Source organism: Stigmatopora argus, chromosome 3, assembly GCF_051989625.1.
Source record: "Stigmatopora argus isolate UIUO_Sarg chromosome 3, RoL_Sarg_1.0, whole genome shotgun sequence".
Lineage (NCBI taxonomy): Eukaryota > Metazoa > Chordata > Actinopteri > Syngnathiformes > Syngnathidae > Stigmatopora > Stigmatopora argus.
Genome location: NC_135389.1, coordinates 1,661,778 through 1,685,306, shown reverse-complemented (window position 1 = coordinate 1,685,306; position 23,529 = coordinate 1,661,778). Strand labels below are relative to the sequence as shown.

The 23,529-nt window shown below is 41.6% G+C and overlaps 1 protein-coding gene across 4 annotated transcripts in view; it reads right to left on the bottom strand.

Annotated features, from left to right (window-relative positions):
- The window catches only part of ciapin1 (cytokine induced apoptosis inhibitor 1), an 89,010-nt gene that overhangs the window by 11,122 nt on the left and 54,359 nt on the right, over positions 1–23,529 (bottom strand). For 3 of the 4 annotated variants that reach the window (XM_077595462.1, XM_077595460.1, XM_077595461.1), the window contains exons 8-9: positions 14,924–14,996; positions 14,450–14,787 (exon numbers count right to left, since the gene is read on the bottom strand). In XM_077595462.1, the coding sequence (XP_077451588.1) occupies positions 14,677–14,787; positions 14,924–14,996 (184 nt within the window). In that variant the 3' untranslated portion in view covers positions 14,450–14,676. Of the gene's footprint in view, positions 1–14,449; positions 14,788–14,923; positions 14,997–23,529 lie in introns of those variants that run through there. The other variant, XM_077595463.1, reaches the window with a different exon arrangement.

The following is a 23,529-nucleotide window of genomic DNA, read 5'->3' as shown; positions in this document are numbered from 1 at the left end:
GTAGGGGGTTTTGCAAGCGTGGAATGTTTGCAGATGCCATGGGGGTGCACGAGTGGAATGTTTGCAGATGCAGATGGGCCGGGGGCAGTTGGTGGAATGGAAGACTACAACTGGGCGGAGCCGGCGGGAGATTTCGCAGGGGAAGAACGACCAATTAGCAAGCTAAAGTTAACTGCAGTATACACATAGCCAATAGAATAATGCCAGGATGCCTTTGTTGCTGTGCCATTTGCATATTGTGTAGTATAACTAATTGCTGGGCAACTCGGATGAAGTAGTACGTCTGCTGGTGGCAACAGGGGCGTACAGAGCTGTGATGAGAGGGACCCGGGACCCAGTTGTATGTATTAGATTTGTGTGTTAGGAATAAATCCACTCGTGTGTGAAAATGTCGGCTTCCTGATACCTTTCTATTGCAGAACGAGCGCGCAAATTGTTGGATGAGTGGCAGTTGGGTAAGGTCACAAATTGGAGTCAGATTACAATTTAACTTTAATATAATTTTAAAGATAAAATTCCCAACAATTTATGGTGACCCTGATGTGATCTAAGAGAGGTAGAAGAACCACAAGAGTCTGGGACTCGGGTCTGGGACCCATGTCCACACCAGGTGACGACCTGATAAAGGAGCCACACGTCCGACCGTCTTTCCTCTTGGGCCCACAGTGAAGCAAGGTAAGCAGATTCCTTTTCAAATTCTGCACATTGACAACGCTATATTATAAGAGGAAGGAGGAGCGGAACGGCTTAAAAGTGTAATAGTGTGGACATTAGTAGGGTATAAAATCTGGGATTTACCTACTAGAATAGTTCCATTAGTAGGGTATAAAATCTGGGATTTACCTACTACAATAATGTGGAACTATTCGTGGTTCGATACGGTTTAAAATCTGGGATTTACGTATCAGTGTGGAAGCGGTGTGAATGTGAAAACTAAATTTGAAAACTAAAATTGTTCTGCGTAAAAAGTGGTTGGGACACACACGGGTGGATTTCAAGATGGCGGATGAGAAGAAGTGTGATAGTGGTCTCGGGTCCCTCAGGTTGTGGCACTTCAGACAAATGTAATGCAGAATGGAGATCGGAGGGTTGGTGATGTGGGGGATGTGCGGATGCGTGGTGTGGGGGTTGCCTGTGTCTGCCGCGATGAGTGGAGAGGCATGGTTTCTGTCCCAATTTGAAGGATGTGGAAGGTTTGATGAAGGTTTGACAAACATAGAAAGGGAATTGTGAATAGAAAAGAGTTTGGTAAGTGAATAGAAAAGATTTTTGTAAGTGAGCTGAAGGAGAATGGAATTAATTGATGAGTTTGTATGGAGATGTAGAAGCACAGGTTTTCAAAGACAAGCTAAATTAAATGTGAGTTGGAGAAACAAATTTGTACGTTGAAAGGAGGAAATTTACATTTTAAAAAGCGTTTGTCCGTAGCGTTGAAAAAAAAAAGAGAAAAAAGGAGCGTGACGTCACATCTAAGTGATTAGGAGGAGGCGTGGCCCAATACAGAGAGAGGGGGGATGTTTCCCCTCCGCCCTCAGGGAGGAGGCGTGATATATGGTTCTTAGAGAGGTCGCACTAAATAACCCCCCCCCTCTGGCGAGGGGAGGAAGTCCATGGCTGATGGGGCTTTTGGCCTGGATCAGTGGACAGAGCTTCGCGCTTGACATGAGACATCAGGTACGAATGATTGGAGCAGCTATTGTCGAGGGTCTTCCGGAACCTATGTATGATGACGAGAAGGTCAAAAAAAAATTCTAAACAGGAAAAGATAGAGCAATCCGTCCAGATGTTCCAAGCTATGGTGGGCCCGAGGTGGTCAGTTCAGTGGTGGACACTGTGGTCATGGGCGTGGTTTCTCTGGTGGCCGGGGAAGAGGGTACTCAGGACAAGGCCAACAAGGCAAGGCAACTGTTTTGTGTGAGGCGGTATTGGCACATGATTGTCCCAGGCAATAGCAGCAACCGCAACAACCGTTCCCACGGCAACCCAAGCACAGCAGTATGGCCCACTACAGCAACAGCGGCCAACGCGCGGAGGAGGACGAGGCGCTGGCGGACCATGGCGGACCCCAGCAGCCGGCCCAGTCACCTGGACAATATCATCAGGGCGGAGATGATTATTACGGTCCATGAGAGCCTCCACACTCCGAAGAGAGGTGCCTGAGAGGCTCGTGTGAATTTGATGGGAAGAGACTTGTTGATGTCTATTGGAGCTACCATCTTATGTGGGCCGGATGGCCTCACAGTGACTTTACCAAATGGTGCAAAGATTCCGTGTTCACAACCAATATGAACATGTGGACAGTGGTGGACAATCTATAGGTCACGTCTTGAACCTGAAACTCCGGCCACTGGGGGACTGTTGTCTGTATATCACCGGTGGAAATCATTCATTGACTGACTCCGGCCTTACCATCCACCCATGAATGATTTTCATTGTACGTTGTTTTACCGTTTTCAGAAGGTTCTTGGAACACCCTGGCAGTTGAAAGAATCGAAAAGGCGTGGTACAAAATGTCGGACACAGCCGACCCACAAATTTCTTTGGCTCTGTCTCCTGGTCATGAGGCTCGCCGGCTCGGTCCAATGGTCACGGTCAGCACCCCTTCACAGATGCGGACACCCCTCACCCAAAGCTAAGCACACCCTGTGCAAACAAAAGGAGGGGGGGTCGCCCATAGTGCTTACTGCTCCTTTCACACCCGGAGCCAGGGGAGAGAGAGAGAGCCCCCACCAGCCCAGCCCAAGGCCCCCTCCCTTTGCGCAAACAGGGAGGGGGAGGAATAGAGAGATATAGAGAGAGAGATAGTTGACAGTATTGGGATATATTAGTGACAAATTATGGGTCCTCTATTAGACACTGAAATTTATAATTAGGAAATGGCTAAGTGGAAGGTTAGTTTCTCTAAATTGTAATTGAGGTAACAGTGAGCACAGAAAATGGCTCCTATTTTAAATAAACACAAGCTTGGAGCAGAATAGGAATTTAGCTCTCCTCATAGATATTTTAGCAATATGAGAGTGAATTGCGATTTAGACTTAAGTATTAAGAATCATCCAAATTATTAATGATATCAAACATGAAGACAATGCAGAAATGGCATTGATCCAAATTATTAGGTAAATTATACCTGGTAAGTTTAGATAGAATAATTAATTTAGCATGGGCATGATTTCCCTGAGATGGATTAAAGTATCATACATATTCAGTGCACGGGATATGTATCTTGTTTTGCCAATCAGCAGATGAAATATGCTTTGGCGTGGGTCATATTAATGACTGTTAGAATATTAATGATATACAGATTGCATAAGCATCAAACAATTGATGTCAACCAAATGACGTTAACCTATTTCTTTTGAGAATGATTAGGCTGATAGGACAGCAAAATGGAGGTAAGCTGCCAAGAAGCCCAGACGTGGGATGGCGCTCTCCACCAGTGATGAAAAAATTGCAGACCACTGATGTCTGAAAATGAGTGTGAGCGTGAATGGTTGTTTGTCTTTTTGTGTTTTTGATTGCTGACCACCAAGATATAAATAATCAATTAGATATCAAGGTGGAAAATGATTTAGCAAATTGGAATCAATTTCGGAATTTGCCAATAAGCCCTTTTCAGGGATGGCAGTGACAAATTATGGGAAAAATATTTCGTCAAATGAAATTTTTATTGGAAAAAGCAGCAGTACTCCAAATGTGAAATTTGAAGTGGAGAAACAAATCTGCTGTGCGAAATTTAGGAGCACTGGGAAAAACGAAGACGGTGCATGATATGAAATTCCAAAGTATTATAGTGATAATAGCATCCAAATTGTGTTAATAATTGACTGAATTGACAAAAGTTTCCATATTTCGTTCCGGAAAAATATGGAAATCCAATTTAGTGGAATGTACCAAACGCCATTATTCACTACACGATTGGAGCTGGATGATGAGGCTAATCTGGCTATCTGCATAAAAGAAAAAACTTTAAAGAAACGCATTAATTTTGGGTTGGCAGAGGGAGATTGTGTTTCTTAACAGGAAACATGGAGAGCAACCCAGGATGAGAGTGTCCGTGCAAGTGTTCCTGACCAACCAGCATACATGAAAATAGCGGGATCCGCCTGGTGCACTGTAAGAGGGTTCTCTCAATTGAAACGTTTGAGGAGACAGGTAAGATAAACTTTTGACGTAATCAGACGTAATGGCAAGTACTCCAATATTGATTGGAAAGATTATTGCTCGGGAAGCAATGCTGTAAACCATAAGGAACTTTTTATATAGTTTTTTTTGTCTCCATAAAAAAGGTGAAAGCGTTTCAATTGAGACCAAACCTTCTTACAGATTTTTAAAGTAAACAATTAGAAAGAGAATGGATAGAAATGTAACTGGATTTTAATTTTATGCCTGAATGTTGGAAAAGATTGATTAAGAAAGTTTTATAGGAGATGATTGGCAAACTCCAAAGACAATGGAATGTTACATTTGATAAAAAGACTACTAGACTGGGATATTTGGAATTTCAGACAACTGAGTTTACTATGCAACGCGATACACATTATTGAATGAATTGGGACTTGATTAGTATGCATTTTAAAAGTAATGAGTTTTAATTGCTCTAAAGGACACAGTTATGCTAAAATATGGGCCCTGGTCAAACAACAAGGGGTCGGAAATTTGAAGGCCACATTGCAATGGACCCCTGAGGATAATGCATTGTTTGTGCAACTAATTCAGGAATTGGCATCAGCAGCAGCTTTGGCTACCCCAGATTACTCTAAGGTGTTTCATTTAGATGTGGCCATTAGTGAGAAGACAGTGAATGCGGCATTGTACCAAAGACATGGGACAAACAGGGCAGTTTTATTGTATTGTAGTGTGCCATTAGCCAATTGGAAACTAAAGGACAAAAGTGGTACCATTACTCATAGTTGCGCCCGGCCCCAGACTTTGTGCCTGCCAATGGTGAGCTTAAAGGTTGACCGCCCGGACGGGCAGGTCAAGAGAGGGAATGTGACGATGGCGAGAATTGGATCAAAGTTGGACTCGAAAGTGTCTGAACAAAGACGACGACGATGCAAATGTTTAACGTTATTGACTATTTTGCTTGCTGGCTTGTGCTTCGTGTGGACTATGTTGACGTTTGAACATATGGTGCAGGATGACAGAAGTGATGGAGCGAAAGGAGAACGAGTGATGGTGTATCATTCCTGTAATGGAACGGTATGGTATGAAGCAGAGCAAGATGGTGGTAAGACGCTGACACAGACACAACAACTACTGCTAAATCTGAAGTGTAAACAACCGACACAGGTGCAAGACCAGTTTTGAAAATCATGGCAGCAACTGCTGTATCCAAAACCTGTCTCTTTGGTTTCCTATATAACAAGACTCTGCAAGGAGAGTGCAGCCAATTGGACTTGGCCTTTCCACTGACAGATATGGAAAAGAAAAAGCCCATTTTTGACACCCATGTTGCACAACAAAATTTCACCTGCCTAGAGTTAAATAATAATAATAATCGGACATAGGCCCTGTCGTCATTATCAACAACAAAAAAGCCTACTTGTCGTCATTATCAACAACAAAAAAGCCTACTTGTCATCACACCCAAAAACTGCGTGTGACGAAATTGGTGGTGCTTCTCCATAAGCTGCGTTTACTCGGCAAAAGACCTAAATAAGTGATAGTTGCGGAATCTTGTAATTTGGCATTCTGCTGTTATGGATACAGGTCGCTTACCTCTCACTGTCTTTCACTTACCTTCATTCACCTAGTAGGAGGCAGATCACCACCCAAACATCTTTTCATATTACCGCAAAAGGGAATGTGTGTTATGTTACCGCAAATTTAGAGTTCTGATGGAAGTGGGGACAAAACTGTCCTTAAGCCTATTTGTCCATGCTTTGTGGGACCTATAGCGTCTGCCAGAGGGCAGCAGCTGGAACAGATTGTGACCAGGGTGGTAAGGGTCCCCTATGATGTTCCCGGCTCTGCTGAGGTAACGAGGGCTGGCAATGTCTTCCAGTGAGTGCAGAGAGCAGCCGAAAATCCTCTGGGCAGTGTTAATCACTTTCTGCATGGCCTTTTTGTCAGCCGCCGTGCTTCCAGCGTACCACACTGTGATGCAGTATGCCAGGATGCTCTCTACAGTGGTTCTATAGAAGGTTATCAGAAGCTTGGTGCCCAAATTGTTCTTCATAAGTACCCTGAGGAAATGGAGTCGTTTCTGAGCCTTCTTCACCACTGCCGTGATGTTTGTAGACCATGAGACCTTATCCGTGACGTGGACCCCCAGGAATTTAAAGGACTGGACCCTGTCTACACATACTCCATTTATGAGGAGTGGGGCCAGATCTGTGCCGTGTTTGCGAAAGTCCAGGATTATTTCTTTAGTTTTCGTGGTGTTCAGTGTGAGATTGTTCACCGAGCACCACGAAGACAATTTGTTGACCTCATCTCTGTAGGCCGACTCATCCCCTCCTGAGATGAGTCCGACCACAGTGGTGTCGTCAGCGAATTTGATCATGGCGTTAGACTGGTGGGTGGGTGTACAGTCGTATGTGTACAGAGAGTACAGAAGAGGACTCAGTACACAGCCTTGAGGGGAGCCAGTGCTCAGTGTAATGGAGGAAGAGAGGTGGGGACCAAGTCTAACAGTCTGTGGTCGGTTGGTCAAGAAGTTCTTTATCCAGCAGCAGATTGAAGAGGATAGTCCAAGGTGGGAGAGTTTGTCAGTCAGAATGTCCGGTTTTATGGTGTTGAAGGCTGAGCTATAGTCAATGAAGAGCATCCTCACGTAGTTCCCATGGTGTTCCAGGTGGCTCAGTGCTGTATGAAGATCAATGGCAATAGCATCCTCAGTGGACCTGTTTGCTCTATAAGCAAACTGGTGAGGGTCAATTGAGGGAAGGATTGTATTCCTGATATGGTGGGCTACCAACTTTTCAAAGCACTTCATGATCACAGATCTCCACACTTAATGGGAGTCTGTAACCTTCGGTGTATGTAACGATGAAGAAACGGGAGAAAGGCTCTTCCCTTGTCCACTTGTTTTAAGTGTGTTTAAAATAAAATATTTTTATGAATTTTATTATAATTTTTAAGGAAAGCTGAGAGGCCAACTCTGCCGTTTTCTGTCCCATTACATTGCGTTGTATGACAGAACCGCTTGCCTTTGAAACATAATTTATATTTGCCAAATTACCTCTTGACTACACATCATGCCGGTATTTGCTTTTTTTTGGTAAATCTTTATATATATATATATATATATATATATATATATATATATATATATATATATATATATATATATATATATATATGTGTGTGTGTGTGTGTGTGTATATATATATATATATATATATATATATATATATATATATATATATATATATCCCGTTGAATCCCGTTTCAGCTAAACCTCCGTTCGGCCAAATGAACATTCGGCGGAACGTCTGTTCGGCGACCTGTCCGTCTGTCAAACGTCCATCGGCGAAACGTCTTTAGGCGAATCATCCGGTCACGCAAGTGAGCAATGTATAGCATGTGATCCCAGACAAAGACAGTTTTAAAACATGTGCGAAAGAACAGAGGCAAGAGTGCAAAGAGGGTGGACACAGGAAAATCAAGGGAATAGACATTTCTCACTACCATTGTACACCATTCAATGCAGACTGGTTTACGTCTCAAAGAAAACACACCAGTTGATGAGTCCGATGCCCGTATGTGCTAAAACGAATGTGTGTACCAAGTATGGGCTCGCAACAACCCTAGAGGGTCCTCCCACAAGATATGAAGTTGACAGAAATGCAGAATATGAATGTTTCGCAAGTGGTGGGTTTCAGAGTGAGGGGCAGCAAGGAGTACATGTGGGTAATACAACGGTGAAATAAAATGCAACATGGGTATTATCTTGGTTCCCGCATGCAGATATGACTCCTATTTTTGTCACATTACCGGTATGGTATGAGAATCCAGGTCCAGGTTGCCTTTCCTATTTCTGCATCCTCACCCTCTTGCTACTGTGACAACCAAATTTCCCAAATACGGGATGAATAAAGTTATCCTATCCAATCCAATTGATCAGTCGTGCCATACCATAACAATGACAATACCGGCTGTGGCCGATAGCTACTGGGTGTGAGGCAATTATATATTGCGGAATGTCCTCCCGCCGTGCTGGATTGGTCTGCACACTTTGATAAGGATGAAAATGTCTGTTCAAGTAATGTATAAAGGAGGGGCTGAACTTCTCAATACTACAGGACGGAATAGCTTAAGGAGGTCATATGTTCCTGACTCTCGTGTATATTTGGATTCAATAGGACAACCAAGGGGTATCCCCAAGGAGTTCCAACCAAAAGTCAAATTAAGTAAGGGTTAGAGTCGATACTCCTTTGGATTACTCCCAATAAAAATACAGAATGGATTAATTATGTATATTATAATCAGCAGCGTTTCATTAACTATACAGATGAAGCCCTCGGGGCACTCGGTGAGCAATTGCATGAAACATCTAGGATGGCGTTGCTGAATCGTCAGGCTTTGTATTGGATTTTGGTTATTTCATATGATTGTAGATCAGAGTTGTACTTACATTCCAAAGAATACTGCTAGGGGAGGAGTATGTACTGAAGCAATGGCTAGAATTAATGAGCTACGCAAGAAAGTAATTGACAATGCGGGGCGTGCGTGTGGTCATTCGATTGGCTAAGCTCAAAAATGGTGAATTGAGGCGTTAGATTGGCAAGTTTGGGAATAATTGTGTTAATAGTTATGACTATTGTATGCTTTTTGCTTTGTTGTATGATACCCGTTCTGAAGAAACTACCAATGAAAACTGTTGCAACGCAGACGACTACGGTTCCTGGGTGACCAAGGTGGCAGAGGCAAAGCTGGCGCAACTAGTCTACGGGCAGCCTGATCTGTTTCCAAATTCAGATGACTTGGAGGATGGGGAACAGCGACTTATAGTCCAGACGGCAGGTGAGATTTGACGAGTGACGCCTAAACGTTTTCCACCGATGACTATTTACCACTAAGGTTGCTGAGTGGGATCAGCAAGCAGATGTTACTCGACACTAACTGCTCCATATCAGCTACACAGAGACATTTATCACAGTCCGACTAACATACAATTTCAGCAATGACAGTATTTAGTAGCCATTGTTCGAGTTTTGTGCATTATTGCGTTATCTTACGGTTCACACTATTTATGTGCAGTATTCACATTCTACCCAGTTTACTTGGTTAGAGACAATAATAGCCACGGTCACATCTATTACATGTACACTAGAGCACATCTGGCGATAGACACTGGTAGTCAGGCAGAATAGGCAGATGAAAGCGTGCTCGGAGCCCTCCGGGAAGAGTCTTCCTGCGGGACGAGCCATTCACTGAGGGACACAGTGACAGCAGCAGGGAACCGTGAGGGGCGACAACGTCCATCCAGGAAGCTGGTGATGGGGAAGAAATGGAGCAAGCGCCCAACTCCTTCATGTGGCGTGCCAAGCCACCATCCCAAGACAACGAGGGACGACTTTCCTGACCTGGGGTCCCCCCAGCGGACAGTGTACTGATCATCGGCGGGTGATCGAAGAAAAGGGATCGGGGACCCCAGATGCCAGCCTTACAGAGAATGTTGGAACTGTGCTATTGTGTTTGTAGTTTTTTGGAATTATGTCTAATGAATCCACTATTCAGTATAGATTGAACTCGTGAACTCATTGCATAACTCGCTTATGCAAACACCCACCCGAGAGTTTTGAGATATCCTGTGTACGTGACTAGAAACATGATGGCCTGCCAAGAAAGTGATGTGTTTTTGCCAAAACGATGACGATTGATTGTAGATCTTTTCCTGTTTCCGTGGGTCTATAAAAGATGTGAATTTTCGCAATAAAGATTGAGTTCTTCCTCCTGAATCAGAACGTGCATTAGGGTGCTGTTTATTCTACCATACCTTGATGCATGCGTAAATTGTATCCCATGCTATTATTGCACCCAGAGATTGGTGAACACTTTACCGCTGCGGACATTTTTCTACATGCACACAAAGCAAATGATTGTACATTTCTTATGAAATAAAACAAAATTCTGCTTTGATTCTTTTTCTTTTTATTTCTTGTTCGAAAGTGACAACTATTGAACCATCGAAAAAATCCAAGATATTTCGACATAAGAAATAATTTGGCCGCCACAACATCTTAAACTTTTGGTAAGAAAAGTGTTATTTCTGTCATTAAAGACCATCAGGTTCTCATCAAAATAGACTTATTTCTTTTCTCAAATTCAATAATTTGATATTTTGCATTTACAAAGACAGGCATATTAACTTCCTTATGATATTGACCCTAATCATGTGCTTTAGATTCATACGGTATCTCAGAAATACCACGTACGGTGATTTTTCTTAAGATTTTCCCTTCAAATTTAACACATTTGTGCTCCCTGAATATGGAGGTGAAAATCCTGAATCAGGGGGCGGCTTATACACAAGAAATTTTAAAATTCAGCAATTTTAAGGTTGCAGCTTATACACGAGGCGGCTTATATGCAAGGAAATATGGTACCCATAAATGATAGTCATAATAAAATTGAATGACTAATATCCATAAATAAGACATCTTAAGAATTGCCACTGGTATATACACAAATCTGACTCAAATTTTCCCTATTTTTTCCACTTCTGTCCTTCTCACTTCTCAGTCAAATTACTTTTCTGCTGAATGTTGGTTCAGGTAGTCTCGCTCCATTTAGTCCATATTTTTCCATTGGAAAACTTGCTTACATTAGATTCACTGCATGTTTCCAAAGTTAATGAAAAACACAATATATGATCCCGACTGATATTACTTTGTCCTTGACCAGTGAAAACTGTACTTACAGGAAAATATCAGTCCTTTCCCTCAGTGGAGCTAAGATGTACAGTGCGATGAAAAAGTATTTGCATTCTTCCTGATTTCTGTGTTTTTTTGTATATTTATCACACAGATTTCAGACCATCAAATCAATTTTTGTATGACAGAGACAACCCAAGGAAAGAGAAAATGCAGTTTCTAAATGTTGATTTTATTTACCAAGGCAGAAAAAATAGACTTGTCTGGCCCTCTGCGAAACAGTAGTTGCCCCCTTTCTTAAATCACAAAATAACTGACTTATCACAATTGTAGGTGTCAAAGCTGGGTTGCCTCGACAATAATCTTCATACAGAGGAAGCAGCAAAACACGTGGTAGTTTTTGACTCCCGGCCGAAGGAGGTCATCTGGAAGGGAGGCCCCATCTCGATGGCTCTCAAAATGGCCGCCGCCCGCTCCTCTCTCTTTGTTCTTGGCTAGCCCCCACCCTTCCTAAGAAGGGGGCGAGCGGCCGGACAGAGCTAGCGTCCACGTCGAGGTCTCCCAACCAGATACGCCGTCCGCTCGGTCGGTGATGGTATTTAATAGAAGTTAGGCGGAGACAAACTTTGGGCGGGAACACGAAAGGGGTGTGTTATATACAAAGTGATGACAGGCCTTGACCTGTAGGTGTCAGTAAAAATTCTATTCTAGTGACTAAATTCATAAGAGTGCAGAAGGGTGCAAGATTAAATATAAGAATACAATTTGACAGGCCACACCCATACCTGATTACCACATGTTGAATCAAGAAAACACTTAAATAGAGTGTCAGACAAAGTGAAGTAGGCTACAAGATCAGAGCATCATACCACGATCCAAAGAAATTCAAGAAATGCGAAAAAAAGTGATGGACATCTATCAGTCTGCAAAAGCTAACAAAGCCATTTCCAAGGCTTGGGGGCTCCAGCGAACCACTGTCAGAGCCATGGTCTTCAATGATCTCCTGGGCTATGGTTGTTTATTTTCCAAATCTGTTTTCCAGCACTTTGAACACAGCGGCGGTCCGTGCATTTTCTGGTAGCGCCTTCAACATATCAATCCAACCCTCAAAAACTATTTTATGGCTATAAAACCTCTACTGCAGCTACAGCTGCGGAACATAGAAAACAATCAATAAATCAATGCACAAAAATGGGGTAAAATCCACTTCCTAGCAGCATTTCATGATTAAATACAAATACTGGAGCTTTTCAGACATTAAAACCAGGCCAGGGGGGTGATTTTCCCGGGAAAAGACAGCAATGAACGTCAATGGCGTACGGGAAAACATTGCCCGAAAATTGGGTAAAATCCAGCCGAAAACAGCATTTATTGATTAAATACAAATACTGGAGCTTTTTAGACATCAGAACTGGGCCCGGAGTATCATTTCCCCGGTAAAAAGACAGCGATGAACGTCGATACGTCCATACGTGAAACGGTAAAAAATGCACTAAAATGAGGTAAAACCCACTTCCTAGCAGCATTTATTGATTGAATACAAATACTGGAGCTTTTGAGACATTACAACCAGGCCAGGGGGGTGATTTTTCCCGTGAAAAGACAGTGATGGACGTCAATGGCGAAACGGCAAAAAATGTACTGGCGTAAAATGGGGTAAAATCCACTTCCTAGCAGCATTTAGTGATTAAATACAAATACTGGAGCTTACATACAAACACTGGAGCTTTTCAGATATCAGAACCTGGCCCACAATTGAAATATTATTTAGGAATATAGCCATATTATACTCACCAAAAATCCTTTTTAACTGTACATAATATCCATCCTCCTTTCTTGCTTCCTTCTTTTCAATCGCCAACGAAGCTAATGATGAAAGTCGAGCCTGTCCTGTCATATTTCTGGCATAGTCCGCCTTGAAAATGGCTTTAAATGAACACAACAATATATTTGCTTGTGCAGCTAAGTTAGCACACTGAAAGTGGTGCAAACACCCTTTTCCCGGCTGTAACAGGCTTGCTAGCTTCAGAGTTGACCGCCCTTTCTTAATGATGTTCATTTTTTTCTGGAAAAGTCAGTCTGGAAAATAGCTTTGTGAGCAAATCTGCAACCAAATCCATTTGTTTTTGCCTCTGTCGGCCATTGTGGGTGGAGTTTGCGATCTCTGGCTGCCTCACTATGGCTTTGGCCCGCCTACTCTCTATAGCTAGCCAATCATAGTTGGTGAAAGCAATGACGTATCCCAGCCAGCAAAATGCCAATGGCTGCAAAAAGCATTGTGGGGTTGCCAACTCGAAATCTGATTGGTTAAAAGCAACAGTCTTTTATTTCTTAGGCCAGCAGAGAAGGCCTTGAAGGCCCTGACGGCCCGCTGCTGCTTGAACATGTTCTCTGCGGTCTTATACAGTGGGGCAAATAAGTATTTGGTCAACCACCAGTTGTGCAAGTCCTCCTACTTGAAAAGATTAGAGAGGCCTGTAATTGTCAACATGGGTAAACGTCAACCATGAGAGACAGAATGTGGAAAAATAGAAAGAAAATCACATTGTTTGATTTTTAAAGAAATTATTTCCAAATTAGAGTGGAAAATATTTGGTCACCTACAAACAAGGAAGATTTCTGGCTTTCAAAGAGGTCTAACTTCTAACGAGGTCTCCACTCGTTCCCTGTATTAATAGCATCTGTTTTAACTCATTATCACAGAGGTTGGACTGCACTGTCCGCTTTTCTTCGCCCAGCCTGGTGTTCCAGTCCTCTATGGTCTTCGCCAGGTCCACCTGTTGCTGCTAATCCAATGTCATTTCTTCATCTTCCTCATCACCTCCCAGCTCAGCTAGAAGGCCGAGTTAATAGCTATAGTTGGTGTCAATTACATCCTTTGTTTTTAGTCCACTCCAAGCAATCCAAGGCATTTTGGTCTTTAGTCTAACTAAGGTTCTCAGGAGTAAAGCATTTAGTTCGTTGCAAGCAAACATATAATCATATGAAACTAAGTGTAATAGTAAAGCAAAGCATATTCTTCATTGTAAGCAAATATATAATAATGTAAAACTAATAATCCTAATGAGCAAAGTTCAATAGTAAAGCAAAGCATTCTTCATTGCAAGCAAATATATAATAATCTAAAACTAATAATCCTAACACAAAGAAACTTACAAATACCACAACAATACCAAGTTTCAACTAATACAAAATAGCTGCCATTATGTTTATTGACGGGCGGCCCGTGGAGCGAGTGGTTAGTGCGTCGGCCTCACAGCTCTGGGGTCGTGGGTTCAAATCCAGCTCATGTCCATCTGTGTGGAGTTTGCATGTTCTCCTGTGTGGGTTTCCTCCCAAATTCCAAAGACGTGCATGGTAGGCTGATTGGACACTCTAAATTGCCCCTAGGTATGGACATGAGTGTGCGTGGTTGTCCGTCTCCTTGTGCCCTGCGATCGGCTGGCCACCGATTCAGGGTGTCCCCCGCCTCTGGCCCGGACACAGCTGGGATAGGCTCCAGCACCCCCGGCGAACCTAATGAGGATATAGCGGTTCAGAAAATGAGATGAGATGTTTATCGACTGAACTCAAAAATTTGAATAATTTTAAATGATTAATGAGAATAACTATCAAAAAGACATAAATGGGTTGCTAAGTTTTATTTTATTCAAGTTTAATTACATTTCAGATGCGGTTATTTGCCAGCTAAAGGGAAAAACCCAGAGCATGTGATCTGGTAAAAGCACTGAGGAAATTAACTCAAACCTTTTAGTTGTATTTAGAAAAGAAACACAATCTGTGTCAGGGTTGCTGTAAATAATTACAATAATATGGAACTGCTGAGTCAGATGTGTGAGCTTCAAAGTTTTTTTCAAGCATCTGCCAGTGTGCTGTTTTCCAAAACAATCTTTTCCCCTAGTTTGAATGCGGGCATCCCCATATATGGACAGCTAGAACAACGAAATGCATCACCAAGATAACACTAGGAGAGAGAGAGAGAGAGAGAGAGAGAGAGAGAGAGAGAGAGAGAGAGAGAGAGAGAGAGAGAGAGAGTCAAAATGCAGTTCACAGACAAACTAAGTTTTTTTTTAACTAAAATGTCATTGTATTGTACTCACGCTTCCACAGGCAGACTTTGGAAGATTTATTTGTTGTCCTTTATTCTCCATTTCCTCAGCTAAGCCACATGTGCTGCTCAAAACACAAACATGAACAATCCTTCAAACTTTGTATATATTGGTCATTTTATACACAACTAAATTTAACAGGCCTTAAATTGTGGTCAAATTAGAAATATTTCAACAAAATAATGACACAAAATCTACATTGTAAGCAACATTGGGTAGCAACATATTTATTTAATGAGAAGCTATTTACTTTTAGCACATTTATGAAAGCAGTCCTGCCCAAAGAGTTACAAAGGTGGGAGACAGGGAATGAGAAGTGTAATAACTATGTTCATAACCATAGGCGGCAGATATCTTAAAGCCAATCACATTAAGGCCTCAAATATTAAAAAGTGATGGGTCCCAACAGAAATGTTTGAGTCTCCAACAATGCGCCATAAAAAGTGTCAAAGCTGGGTTGCCTCGACAATAATCTTCATACAGAGGAAGCAGCAAAACACGTGGTAGTTTTTAACTCCCGGCCGAATGGAGGTTATCTGGGAAGGAGGCCCCATCTCGATGGCTCTCAAAATGGTCGCCGCCCGCTCCTCTCTCTTTGTTCTTGGCTAGCCCCCTTGGCTAGCCCCCCCCCCCCCCCCCTTCCTAAGAAGGGGGCGAGCGGACGGACAAAGCTAGCGTCCACCTCGAGGTCTCCCAAACAGATACGCCGTCCGGTCGGTCGGGATGGTGTTTTAATAGAAGTTTAGGCGGAGACAAACTTTAGGCGGGCACACAAAAGGGGTGGGTTATATACAAAGTGATGACAGGCCTTGACCTGTAGGTGTCAGTAAAAATTCTATTCTAGTAACTAAATTCATAAAAGTGCAAGATTAAATATAAGAATACAATTCATATTTCACAAAAAGAACAATGTTAGTGAAGGGACAAACTGCATTTACAAGCATAAGTGAAACTAACAATAGATATAAACAAATGAGCACAATTTATTAAAACTAGTTTGCGATTTATGCATTTCATTCTTTCTGTTGTTGTGAAAAGCATCACGATAAATGTAGCATCTGTTACGATTTTCTTCATATCGTAACCTCACCACAGATATAACTTAGTCCATTTTTGTAGAGAAGTTTAACTTGGATTCTTTGTTTCTTTACCTTCAGCGTGTGTTTTGTTCTTCCCGCTTTCCAAAACGTTTTGTTATGGCTTGCTAGTTCATCGTTACCTTAATGCACATTATCTCACTTGTCAACCATTCTAATAAGCCTGCCAATTTGATGTTGTTTTGAAATTAACAATTGCACTTAAAAAAAAAAGGCTGCAACAACTAATCGATACATTTTTTATTTTTGGTAACTATTTAGCTATTTTATTAGGGTGTACTCAAGTACATTAAGGGAAACAAGTTTAATGTCCATCTAATGCCTGCTTGTATTTGTTACAATTTGTCGTGCTCTTTTGTCGCTTAAGTGTTTGATATATTCCAGCACATTCTGGGAAATTGGTCACAAGTCAACTTCAGTTTATAATGTAATGTATTGATGGCAATATTTTTTCATATTTTGCTGTTTACATTTGCTGTCACGCATCTGGTTGCTACTCAAAGTGGAACATTCAGGGGTTATTTCACATTGTTAACAGGATGTTATGTTGGTTGTGCTAAGTTCATTTTGTCTTCTTGACAATGTTTTGACTGATTCATTTATAACAGACAATGGTGTTATACCATTGTATAAAACCATTTTATGTTATAAATGAACCAGTCAAAACATAGGTGTTTTGTTGTTTTCAGTTTGCCACAAAATAATTCCTGTGCTATAGCAATAGAATGGATGACAGTAAAGCCAATTCCAGCCACTGATCTCTTTTTGGGAAAATTACTTTACTGTTTGAATAAATTTTGAATTTGTCATCATGCAACCTCATGACCTTGTCTATTTGCAAGATAATTGTTGCAAATACATTTAGAATTTTACATTATCTGTCATGTTTAAAGTTGATGTAAATCACAGTATTCCACATACTGTATTCCACATACAGTAATCCCTCGATTATCGCGACCTCACTCATCGCGAATTCACTTCGCGATTTTTCCCGCTATTAATTAATTATTAAAAAGCAACAACTGGAAGACGGATGAAAATTGAGGCGAAAAATGGCGGACGTCAGGGTACTGCCTCCTCTTCTGCGCTGCAATGATTGGTTCTAACCATACCACAGAAAAAGAAAGGAAAAGAAAAGTTAAAAAAGAGGCAATGCTGCCTGTGTACTGGATGAGCAACAGAGAGGCTTGGATGACGAAAGCTCTCCATAATGAGTGATTTTATAACAGGTTAATCCCGAACGCCAAGTTGTATACCTCGCCGAAATGGGGCTGGATTTTCTGTCTGTCATTAGTCCTTTTTGTTTGAAGTGATGTTTCAAGAGCATGGTTCGTTTTTTTCAGTAATGCCTGTATGTCTTCATTTAACCATGGGAGGTGATTGTAGACACTGTGTCCTGGATAATGGTCATGAAAGTATTGAGGATGTCCTTAGTATGGTTAATAGAGATAATCGTCCCAATTGATATTGTTTGACGCCTGTGTCAGATTTGGGATCTCCCTTTTTGGTACTCTCATTATTGTGGAATATTAAGGTGCCTGTTAGTCTAGATAACAACATGTGTTCATGAGCCTGGGTCAGTCAGGCTGATCTTAAAAATATCAGACATTGTCGAAACAATGACGAAGGAGGGCAGATGTCCTTCACGTTCTCACTATAACATGCTGAGACGTCAGACGCGATTGCGAAGGACAGCATGTCCTTCAGTGTTCTATGCTCAAGTTTTAAAAGACGCTGAGTTTTTCAATAAAGTAGGTCCAGAGCGTGTTGTGCATTTTCCACTCCAACAATTGGCGTTGTCGGCAGGATGCCAAAGGGGAAGACGTCGCATGCCGACCGCTCACCACGCACCGAATTGCGAAAACCACCGCCGGAAAAAGAGGTAAGATTTCTTACAGTTTGATTGGCCATACGGTGTATGTGTAAGTGGCAGCCGTCGATGCTGTGGTTCTGAACCTCACAGGCAAAAAAAGGACCTGTGTTGATAAAAGGTAGGAGGCGAGACCTCACCCGCACGGAGACCAAACGTCTTGTGTCTTATATAAAAAGGACTCGAGTCAAAGCTGTTAAGCAGCAGATTGGAATTTCATTGGAAGGAAAGAAAAAGAGGGGAGTTTACCCGCGGCCGTTATTCCGAGTTGTTTGTCTCGTGGAAGAAATTCGAGTCCTTTTCGGTCTGGAAGCTAATTCAAGTGTGAACTGGTCAGAGGAGGCCAGCGGCCGCAAGTTAATTGTAACGTCTGATTGAACGTTATTTCAGGTTTAGCGCGCCGGTACAATTGAAGTTGCGACCTCCGAAAAACGTGTCAGGAGGAAACGCACTATCAATCCCGCCCGGTCTGCACCTAAAAATAATTTGTGGGTTCAGTAAACCCACCTCTGAGAATTCAAACCAGTTTGCGTTTGAGACAAAAAGTGCGGCCGTTATGAGAACAGACTAAAATAATAAATATATCTATTAAAATACAGTGGTTTAAAATGTAGTGTTGAAGCTTTGGAAAGATGCTGTTGTTTGAGTGGTCACTTCTGGAATAGTAAACACAAATCTGATGCTAGTTAGTTTGAAATATTGGAATTTGAGCAAAAGTGATCATATTGGTTATTCTGTTGCAGATTTGTTAAAGAAAGCTGGATTAAGTGCGTGTTTTCCTTGGGCGTGCGGCTCGTGGCGATCAGTGATCAATTCCCCTGTGAATAAACGCTAGAGAGCTGTATTGCGAAGATTTTTGTAAGTGAATAGAAAAGATTTTGGTAAGTGAATAGAAAAGATTCTGAGCTCGTATGTCGATTTACTCGCAACTCAAATGAACGTTTTCCCATAGAAATTAACTAAAAACAAATTAATTCGTTCCAACACCAAAAACAGGATATTGGATTGGAAAACATTTATATTTGTTCTAATTTGCCATCTAATTAACAAAGTACAAATAACTAGTGGTTTAATACTACTAAAATGTGTTTAAAATTAGACGGATTTCGAGAGAGAGAGGGACAGAGAGAGAGAAGGGCGGGAGAGAGAGAGAGACTTTTTGCACGGCAACGCGCTCGTAACATAAACAATTTTAAATGAATTTGGATTACGATGCAGACACTCAAAAATAAGTTTAATCTAACCTTACACTAAACTTAATTCTAATTTAGTTTTGCATTTTTATACCTTTGTTGGCTCTTTTTGCCCCGCCTCCACCCTGACTTTCAGATGCAACCTATCGAGGGTTGTTTGCTTTTGTCTTTCCTTCAAAATATTCCAAAAATGATGCACACAAATGTCCTCACAAAGAATTAAATGATTAATGTCAACGAGATGAGTTTGCTCTTTATAGCTTTAAAGGCATACAAATTGAGAGAAGCTAGGCTTAAAACTATCAGGCTTGACAGTGCAATTACAGGGTTTAATCAGCTAAATGTTAGAGTACAAATGTATCGATTGGCAAGAACAATCTTACAAAACTGGGAAATTGACAATTCAAAGGAGCTCCAAAACCTCTAACTAAAAAAAAGATTATACTTGTCGTTTTCAGGGGTTTGACAAACTGTGGTTGTGCATGGGTTCTAGATTACTTAGGAAGTGTGGCTCCCATTTCTAAAGCAAATTTGTGGGGATTTGGAAATTAGCTCTATTTTGCACTAGATACTCGAAATCTGGCAGGCCTTGCATGGCATAAAAGTGCTGGAATATTTTCAACATGAGCACATCCAGATTAAAAATATCAACCTCTGAGTAATGCAAAATTGTAACTGCCACGATCAGGAAGAAAACGCAAGCTATCACCTACTGCTGAGAGAAAATTGGTCAGGAGGGTGAAGATTCAATCGAGAATCACCAAAAAGCAGATCTGCCAAGAATTAGAAGCTGCTGGAACACAGGTAACGGTGTCCACAGTCAAGCGTGTTTTGCATCTCCATGGACTGAGGCTGCCGAGCAAGAAGGAAGCCCTTGCTCCAGAAGCGGCACTTTAAGGCTCGACTGAAGTTTGCTGCTGATCACATGGACAAAGAGAAGACCTTCTGGAGGAAAGTTCTGTGGTCAGACGAAAAAAAAATCGAGTTGGTTGGCCACAATGCCCAGCAATATGTTTGGAGGAGAAAAGGTGAGACCTTTAACCCCAAGTACACCATGCCTACCGTCAAGCACGGTGGTGGTAGTTTTATGCTGTGGGGCTGTTTTGCTACCAATGGAACTGGTGCTTTACAGAGAGTAAATGGGATAAGGAGGATTACCTTCAAATTCTTCAAAATAACCTTAAGTCATCAGCCCAAAGATTGGGTCTTGGGCGCAGTTGGGTGTTCCAACAGGACAATGACCCCAAACAAACACATCAAAAATTGAATGGCTAAATCAGGCTAGAACAGACATGGGCAAACTACGGCCCGTTAGGCCTTTTAATCCGGCCCGCCGACGTTGTCCAAATTATTACAATTTTTCCCAAGATGGCGCCATCACGCGGAAGCCAGTGGCAGTATCTCTGTCCACTCTTATTTGTCTTTCGTGTTTTACAGCCCCTCTATCTTTTTTTAATTACATTTTAATATTTCTTAATACATTCCTTTTTACTTTACTTTGTACTTTATACTTTTTACTTTAATGTTTTTACAACTTTCTTTGTTCTGTTAGCCTGGCTTCTTTCTGCCACTTCTTTTTTGGAACCATCAGCCATGCCTACGCTGTCACACACAAGGGACAAGCTGTTACAATACGCAGCAGAAGGAGCAACACCTTAATCCCGCTGGAAATTCGGAGCCGGACAAAAGTGCCGGGAGAAGAAGCAACACTTCTGACCAACCATTCCATCATGGGATAAGATGGAAGAGCTGTCGGCGCTTACCAGGCCGGAAGCGGAGTCCTGCTCTGCTGCTGTTGTCTTCAGCTTCAGACTACTGAGGAACTGTGCGGATGAGCTTGGAAGAGTGACTCTGCATATTCTCTACCTCGGTCACAGTCTGCAGAAGTTCCCCATCTTGTGGAAGACTTCCTGTGTGTGGTTCCAGTTTTTGTCCAACTTTACGTCTTTTTGAGTCTGTATCCATTTAGCTACCGCAACCAAGATGGCACCGTTAAAGTGGCAGCCGGCGGCGGTAGCTCCGTCCACTCTTGCTCGTTTTGTGTTTTTGCTGCTTTTCTGTCTTAATGATCTGAATTGGTGATTCTTAATGATCCCATTTACTTTGATTTGCTTTGTACTTTGTGCTTTTGCTTCGTTATTCTGTCTAATCACCCTCTGCTACTGTCACAATGAAATTTCCTGAATACCGCATGAATAAAGTTATCCAATCCAATACCCTCATTTTCCCGATAGATGGCGCACTAGCCTAGTAAAAGTATGTAAATGTGTGTGGGAGCTACTTGAGAATACACATTTCTGAACATTTAACTTTTACTGTAGACATCCTGACACACGAACGAGCTGAATGTGAAGCTACAAGAGAAAAAACAGTTTGTGCATGAATTGCAAGCAAACCTTCCACCTTCAAAACCAAGCTGGTTTTATTTTTCAAGCAAATATCAGACAAGTCATTTTCTCATTTCCCCACACTGGTTGCGTTAAAAGAGGCCCCAGCATGTGAAAAAATACAGGAAATCATTGGATGACCTGCATGAGCAATTCTGCCGTCGGTTTTGTGATTTTGGAAAAATTGACAGCTGGTGTCATGTCCTTTCTCACAAGACCCGGAAACGCTTCCACAGGAGTTGCAGTTGGAACTGATTGATCTCCAATGTGGCAAGTTCAACTCCCTGAAAGTCTCTGAGTTTTAGACTTCATTAAGTGCAGCCAAATTTCCAAACATCCAGAAGATGGCACAGAGGATTCTGGTGTTATTTGGCTCTACAGGTGTGTGTGAACAGACCTTTAGTCTGATGAAAACCAAGAAAGCACCCTGCAAATGTCACAATGAAATTTCCCGAATACGGGATGAATAAAGTTATCCAATCCAATAAATCCCAGATGAGTGATGAGTATGTTCATAATTTAGTCCTTTTTTCTCTTTATGTTTCATATATACTGTTAAAGGATGCAGTTTTTTATATGTATTGTATCTTGTGCTGACCCGGCCTGCCTGTCAAATTTTTAAAGTCAATGTGGCCCCCGGGCTGAAAAGTTTGCCCACCCTTGGGCTAGAATTTAGGTTTTCGAATGGCCTTCCCAAAGTCCTGACTTAAACCCCATTGAGAACTTGTGGACAATGCTGAAGAAACAAGTCCATGTTAGAAAGCCATCACATTTAATTGAACTGCACCAATTCTGTTAAGAGGAGTGGTCAAAGATTCAACCAGAAGCTTGTGGATGGCTACCAAAATCGCCTAATTGAAGTGAAAATGGCCAAGGGACATGTTACCAAATATTAGCGCTGCTGTATGTATATTTTTGACCCAGCAGATTTGATCACTTTTTTTCTGTTCACCCATAATAGTCATAAATGAACCAAATTTCACAAATGTTTTTTGTTCCAATCACTCTATCAGAGAAAAACCAGAGTTGTAGAAATAACTGGAAACTCAAGAGAGCCTTGACATTATGTTCTTCACAGGTGTATGTAAACTTTTGACCACAACTGTAAGAATTAATAGAATGGGTAAAACTCGAACAGGATACACTATATTGACCTACGTATATACTAACACAGTGGTACCTCGTCATACGACCGCTCGTCATACAAAATGCTCGTCTTACGGGGGAAATTTCGATCGAATAATTCGCCCGTGATGCGGTCAAAATTTCGTGATGCGACCAAGCCAGGTGGCCATGGCATTTTTTTTGCATATATTTCGTGTATAACAATATTTACGAGCACGGAACGATTAATTCAGACGAGTTCCTCCTAGGACCAGGAAACGCACAACGCGCATGCAAAAAGAGGGCTTTCTGGGTAATGAAGTATACTCCTGCACACAACACCCATAGGCAATGGCAACCTTTCTCAGAATAAAACTTCATTACCCACAATCAATACGTGGGAAGCTCAGCAATGTCATTTCCTGTTATTCTTTCTCAGGAAAGAAGGTCTCGCGATCGTTCCTTAAAGACTATTTCTCGTTGGCAAGTGGTCGTGCGTTATCCTATTGTGAGGACATTTGTGTGCATCATTTTGGGAATATTTTGAAGGCAATACAACAGCAAACAGTCCATCGATAGCGAACGTGAGGGCAGAGGCGTGGCAAACCGCCAACCCGGAAAACGAAGGTAACAAAAGATTACAACAAAATTAGAATTCAGTTTTGTGTAAAGTTACATTAAACGTATGTTTGAGTGTCTGTATATATTCATCCAAGTTAATTTAAATTAGTTTGTTCCGTTTACGAGTGCGTTGTCGTGGGAAAAAAACGAACAAAAGTACAGACGCTCCCCTACTTACGAACGAGTTAGGTTCCAAGCGATTGTTCATAAGTTTAATTTGTTTGTAAGTTGATTCAGTGCTATATTTTGTATTATAATTTATATATAAGTATATTGAAGGTTTATATAAGTGCATTTGTATGTTTAAGGCTTGTATAAGTAACAC